Source organism: Electrophorus electricus, chromosome 7, assembly GCF_013358815.1.
Source record: "Electrophorus electricus isolate fEleEle1 chromosome 7, fEleEle1.pri, whole genome shotgun sequence".
NCBI classification, from domain to species: Eukaryota; Metazoa; Chordata; class Actinopteri; order Gymnotiformes; family Gymnotidae; genus Electrophorus; species Electrophorus electricus.
The window spans coordinates 22552466-22559764 of NC_049541.1; the positions used below are offsets into that span (position 1 = coordinate 22552466).

General features: G+C 39.1%; 1 protein-coding gene across 2 annotated transcripts in view; it reads left to right on the forward strand.

The window, feature by feature from the left end:
• pde3a (phosphodiesterase 3A, cGMP-inhibited) overlaps positions 1-7299 on the forward strand; it is a 66481-nt gene that overhangs the window by 38437 nt on the left and 20745 nt on the right. For both annotated transcript variants that reach the window (XM_035528737.1, XM_035528738.1), the window contains exon 3: positions 5672-5935. In XM_035528737.1, the coding sequence (XP_035384630.1) occupies positions 5672-5935 (264 nt within the window). The remainder of the gene's footprint in view (positions 1-5671; positions 5936-7299) is intronic.

Here is a 7299-nt window from a genome sequence, read left to right on the forward strand (position 1 = left end):
GCTGCGTGTGCATGATGAGGTCATATGCCACTGTTCCTCTGTGCAACTCCCCAGAGAGGAAAGCCACATGCCTCAGCTGATGAGGGTTAGGGTTAGGGTGACTCATCTGATGAGGGTTAGGGTGACTCAGATGTTAGGAGATGAACTCTCATCCTGGTTCATGCTTTCCTCAGTATTTATTACTTCCTCCCTTTCATATTTTCTCTCTGTCTCTATTTAGACTGTTACTTCCCAGTTTTTTTCCAGTGGTACTGATGGAAAGCTTTCACCCATGACATGTGAGAAGCAGCTAGGGTTAAGGTTAGGGTTAGGATTAGGGTTAACCCTAACCCTAGCATCTGGCATGACAGATGGATAAATAGATGGGATAAATGTCTATCAGTCACTCCCAATGCTGATTTATGGACACATATTTGCATATTCTGTACAATCGCTAGTAGCGACCTACAAATGATAAAATACAAAATTATACACAGAATACACTACACTGGACAGAAAATTTTTAAAATAAGAGACCACTACCAAAATCTGTCCACATTGTACCCATAACACTGTAGATAACCATATGCGCACCATACTGTACACCTATAAAACACTCTGATGGAGTACTACATCACTCTGATGGAGTACTACATCTCTCTGATGGAGTGCTCCAGCACTGTCTGCTAGGAGATACATCAGCAATCAGCAATGTCCAAGAAAACCTCCACAGTACTGTTTATAGCACTAACCATCGCCAAACATAATTAAATTAACTATATTCACAAACTTGAATACCATTACGACTAGTCATTGGAAGAACTTTCCAATGGACTATCAGGACCTCAGTACATATCAATAGGAAACCTATCAGCATCCATCTAAAACAAAACTGTTAATTTTGATGCAGTCTTATCAATTATCTACAACAGTGGCTAATATTGCTAGGAAAAGCAGGAAACTAAGATATGGCTCCCAGTATCATACCACACAGCCTGTTCATAATACAAACCAGTGTCTTCCTGCATATCATTCTCTCTCACTCACACACACACACACACACACACAGACAGCCAGAGAGAGAGAGAGAGAGAGAGCGAGAGAGAGAAAGAGAGAGACATATGCTCACACAGCTCATACAGACATGCACACTCATATACACACACACACACACATTTTCACAGATGCACAAACATGCAGACATACACATACAGGCATGCATGCATATGCATGTGCAAAAGACCCATTCTCAGGTTCGAAAAGTAAAATTGCTGTCCTGATTTTGTATCACCCAGTTGGTTTCACTAATTAATTCTACTACTTAAAAAAGACAAGCAGTTGAAAGAAAATTCTAGAGAGGCTTTTTTTTTTTTTTTTTTCAAACTTGAACTATGCACCACTATACTAATCCTACCTGCAGTTAATATCACCTGGATTATATACTGACACACAGGCACACGGACACAGTACCATATGTTCATGATATTACCACTTGAGAGACACTATTTGTGACATGTAATAGTTGAATGTAACACAGGATATGTGCAGGAGTGTAAATATGAATAATGGGTTTTGTTCAGGCTCTGATGACAGACAGTGAAGCGAAGTGCAGAAGTGGAAAGGTGCTAGGGTTAGGAAACTTGTGGAGAGGAGCTAGGGTTAGGAAACCTGTGGAGAGGTGCTAGGGTTAGGAAACCTGTGGAGAGGTGCTAGGGTTAAGAAACCTGTGGAGAGGAGCTAGGGTTAGGAAACCTGTGGAGAGGTGCTAGGGTTAGGAAACCTGTGGAGAGGTGCTAGGGTTAGGAAACCTGTGGAGAGGTGCTAGGGTTAGGAAACCTGTGGAGAGGAGCCAGGGTTAACCTGCTGAAGAACTCTTACTTCACCATTTAATCAGTCCCTGTTGTTCTAGAAGCAATCATTGATTTGCTTATATGATCTAGCTGAATCTAGTCTGGTTGACTGTGTTGTCCAATCACATAAAACAAATATTAAATAATTAATCAAAGAATGTGTTTGGTTCATTCAGAGAACCCCCCCCCCCCCCCAAAAAAAAAGATTTAAGTGTTACTTGTTTAACCCTTCTTTATATATTACAATGTATTTGATCCCTCTTTCTGCAAGGACTGTATTTAATCAGTCTTTTTCCTCTGTCCTTCCTGCTCCTGACTTCTGCAGCTGGCAGAATTCACAGAGAAAACTTATTAGTCTAGATTCATATTAGTCTCATACTAGTCTGAGGAAGGACTGGTCCTTGTGCACATGGACCACACAGATGAGGGCCAAGTAATATTTGCACCATAAAGCTGGGCTCACACGTGTGGGATTGCAGCAAAATGTTGAGTACTCTGTGGGAGAGTCAGTGACCTAAATATTCACAAATATTCTGAACCTATCTTTGAATAGTCTAGCTAAAATGGCTTGGACCAGATTTAATCGAGTAAGATTAGGTGAACTAAGACCTTAACTGAACTATGACAAATATACCAGACTGTTTATCCGATCACATCTTAGCTCAGCTACCAGTCTTAGACTAATAGCAAGCCACTTATGTGCATGTAAAAAAAAAACCCAAACAAACAAAAAAAAACATTTATGATGGAAAAGACAAGACTTGTTTGTTAAGTAACGACTAATTTTGCAAACTAAACATATTTTGCTACAGTTTTAAGGGTTGCCAATTCAAATGTAGTTCTACACACCATTTTAACTGGGGCAGGCTCCATTAGTGGGGCTTGTTCATTTATATCTTTACATTTTATTTTTCTTCAGTTAAGATGTATTAATCAATGTACTGTAAGTCAATGTTCTATATCATTCAACAATTTATTAATTTATTCTAGCGTACATGACTGATAGAATAAAGGCCTATTAACACAAAGTACGTTGTTTGGGGGGGGGGGGACAATATTTCTAATTTTTAAGATAATGGAATGTTCACATCAACACTTAATATCCTTTTAGTTCTTTTATCTTTCATAAATGGGTGGATTTAACAATGTTTTTGAACACAATCAACTAACTAGACAAATAAAACTATAAGCACGAAGGCTCTTAATCAAGCGATGGAATCTAGCTAGTAATTAGTTTGCTATTCTTTCAGTGTGAGAAAAGACTAGGACACCTTTGGATACAGAGGGTTAGGGTTAGGGTTACTGCACTGCACATGCTCCTCCATGTATTTTAACTTCCACATTTTAATGCAAAATGTACTATACAATGTACTATACAATATACTATAGAATGTTCAATGTACTTGTACAATATACAAATACAATATACAATATACAAATAGTACAAAAAGTACTGAATTCAGATTCAGCAGGAAGGTTGAGCTAGACATTGTAGGCTGAAATGAATTAGCCAAAATGCATATCTAATCAAGAGGGCATTCCACTGCATGTAATACATCAAAACATGATAGCCAGATAAGATGTGTGAATCTACAGTTTGGGGCTGGATCAAATGTTGATAATGTTGATAGTAATAATATGGTAGATTGTTCTGATGTCCTTGTTAGTTGAACAAGAGGGAGGTCTTAGGCCCACTAGCACATTTTCCTAACCCTAACCCTTAGCCCCACTGGTACATTTCCCTAACTCTGACCCTAACCCTTAGCCCCACTGGTACATTTCCCTAACTCTAACCCTAACCCTTAGCCCCACTGGTACATTTCCCTAACTCTGACCCTAACCCTTAGCCCCACTGGTACATTTCCCTAACTCTGACCCTAACCCTTAGCCCCACTGGTACATTTCCCTAACTCTGACCCTAACCCTTAGCCCCACTGGTACATTTCCCTAACTCTGACCCTAACCCTTAGCCCCACTGGTACATTTCCCTAACTCTGACCATAACCCTTAGCCCCACTGGTATATTTCCCTAACTCTAATCCTAACCCTTAGCCCCACTGGCACATTTACCCCAGCCACCCCACTGTCTCATTCTACTGGGTTTGAGCTTCTCTGCATGTTTCTTGTGAAGATGATTTGGTTTTATTCACTATCGTATTCTCACTACTGCGATGATGACCTATAGTATAATTCTACAACCATGTGTATGGAAACATTGGCCCGATTATGTCTCATATTGCAGGATCATAGCATTTTATTTTCCCATAAAGATCCCATACAAAAAGGCTGTATGAGTGGATGGGTTTACTCAAGTAGGGTGGGACCTAAGATCCACATAATTATACCACATCAAGCAGCACATGATTTTAGGGTTAATCCAAATAGAATTAGGGTTAAATCCATATAGCATTAGGATTAAATCTAAGTAGAATTAAGGTTAAATCCAAATAGGATTAGGGTTAAATCCAGATAGGATTAGGGTTAAATATAGATAGGATTAGGGTTAAGTAGAATCAATCTGGCAAAGAATGTCCAGATTTGTTTGCCGTGTCACTTAGAAGTTGTACTCCAATATTAAATATTTAGTACTTCTTGACTGCCAGTTTTATCATCAGTGTAACCTATCAAACTATCTACTGATTCTATTAAATATTATATGGGGGCATCAAGAAATTCAAATAACAGTTGATCTGTCTATATGCTGTCATTATTTGGTTGAACGCTGGACTTTTACAGATCACGCACATTCAGAACAGTGTTGTCAAAAGTATTCACATTCATGTAGATACATGTAGATACTGAACATTTTGAAATTATACAACATTCGTTTCCCACAGTATTAATTTCCTTAGAAATTAGGGCAATACATCCACAAATGATGCTTGAGATCTCAGAGATCTCAATGTCAAATACAATTTTGACTCTCAAACAAGCTTTGATGAAAAGATAGAATTGTATACATATTTAATTAGAAAATGCCTCATTTGTGTAAACTTATAATGTAAACTTCCAATATAGAAAATACAAGTTAGCATACCACTAGTCAACTGGCAAAGATTCACTGTGAAAAACTTCGCCGGTAGTGTTTCACCCTAAGAGTGAAAGACTAAGGTCCAATTCCATTTAGTATTTTTCCCTACCTCCTTGATTTTGAATGTCATTTTGTAGTGGTTGAAATTTTCCTCTATGAAATGGGACAACCCTTTGAAAACCTGATATGTCATCAGTAGTAAAGTTTACCAACCCTGCCAGTCTGCACTGTATTTGGAGAAGTGGTACAGATAACCAACCCTGCCAGTCTGCAGTGATATAAGAGTGGTAAGGTTCACCAACCTCGCTGCAGGACATCAGGTACATTTTAGGTGTTATAAGCCTTCAAAGATGGACAATTTGTCATGAGTTAAAATGCAGGATTGTCATGCACAAATCAGCAAAAACTATATAATATTACTAATGTTTTTTATGCTTGTTATGAACAAAAGGACCATAATACATTAAAATGACAAAACTAAGATAATATTTATCTTATATAATAGTTATATAACTCTTATGTGTTCATTAAGGGAAAAAAAAAACTTTCTTTGGAGAAAAGGTTTCTTTGGCTTGCTTGTGCTGCCATCTTGTGAGTGAGTAGCAAGGCATTCTGGGAAATCTCATAATAAGGCATTTAGAGTATGCCTCAGAAAAACCTCCATTCTCTGTATACCTAACACTGAGCTGAAGGTGCTCAGTTTCCCTTTTGTTCCATCTCACCTCCCCTTTTCTGCAACTTCCTCTGTAACTCCTTTTCTGCCTTTTACAATTCCAACTCTCTGTTTCTCTATCTTCATTTCTGTTTACAGTCCTCAGGCACCAGTGTGACGGTGGACATTGCAGTGATGGGTGAAGCCCACGGACTGATCTCCGACCTCCTGGCTGACCCCTCACTTCCCCCAAACACTTGCAGCTCATTGAGGGCTGTTAGTAACCTGCTCAGCACCCAGCTCACATTCCAGCCCCTGCAGCACAGACCGCGCCTTAGCCCTCTGTCGGCCTTCAGCGACAGACATGCTTGCTCTGACTCAGAAGACACACCTGAGAAAAGTGAGAGACTGGCCATCCCTAAGGTAGGGCAGCAGGATATCATGCTATTGTTTTAAAGAATAGAATAAAGTTTTATAATGCCTGAGCTGTGTATATGTCAGAAAATTAGAAATTTGCTTTGTGTCGTTGTGTCATTTCAGTATATGGAAATGGACGGTGGTTTTGTTTTGTGTTGTTGTGTTCTGTTTTTTCCACATTCTCTAATGAGAATAAGCCAATTGGTGGAAATTGTTGTTTTCACTGCAAAGATACTCTGCTGTGCTCACATGCTACAGCCACTACTTTCTCATGAGCACACACACTGAGACACACACACTCCCCCTGTTTAATCCAAGTCAGCATAGCCTCAAATGTAGCAGACAATGACGCACGTTCTTTAAAAAGCCTTTTAAAGATTAACTAGCACAGCACTTAAAAATGCATTCCAGCACTTAAGGCTTAGCAAAGGATGTTAACCCTAACCCTAACCTTAATCCTAGACCCTCAACTAGCATGCAGCATGTTAGCAAACAACAAGGAAAGATGTTTATTTAAGCCTTTTTATTAACCAAGTCCTAATGTAGGTCACACTGCACACTGATGTTGAACAGACTGCTGCTAGTCATCCAACTGCCTGGATGAAGTTAAGGTGATATTTTGGCAGTCAAAGTGAAGAAAAACATGAGCAAGTCTGGTTCCTCAAGTACTGTTTTATCTGTCATCTCTGCAGCTGGGTCAACAGCGACATCTCAGAATGAGACAGGATGAAAAGTAAGGAAAGATCTGGGCTACAGTATTCATAACATAGTTTGCAGAAGGTCATAGAAAGCTGAAGATCTGTTTGTAGATATTTAATCATGACCTGTTTGGGTGTGAGTAGGGTCTGAAGATGATAGCTGGGAGTGTAAAAGCCTAACCATAATCTCAATCCTAACAAAACTAACCCCAACTCTAACCACAACCCTAACCCTAAAACCAATCCTAACCCTAGCCCAAACCCCAACAGTAATCCTAACCCTAGCCCTAGCCTTAACCCTAACCCTAAGGAAGTGCCCTTTTAGGTATGCTTTACAATACATTTGCATCAACTCCCAGAGGAGTGTTATTTCTAAATATACCAGGTCATCTGAGTTTTCTCTTTTAAACACAAGTAAATAGTGTCAACTGGGCTTAGTCACCTTTTTTATTAGTTGTTATCAGTTATGGTTTGGAGCATTACACATATAATGTTTGAATTACCCACTCCCAGGGTTTGTATGCACTTTAAATAACAAACCCCACTAATGTTGACATTGATGCCAGAATGTAGTTCCTGATCTTTTTTTCCTTCAAGCTGAGAATGTTTCCATAATTGGACCCTAATAGCAGCCAATTGCAGTTAAGAATCTAAAAAAAAAACATGCTTTGA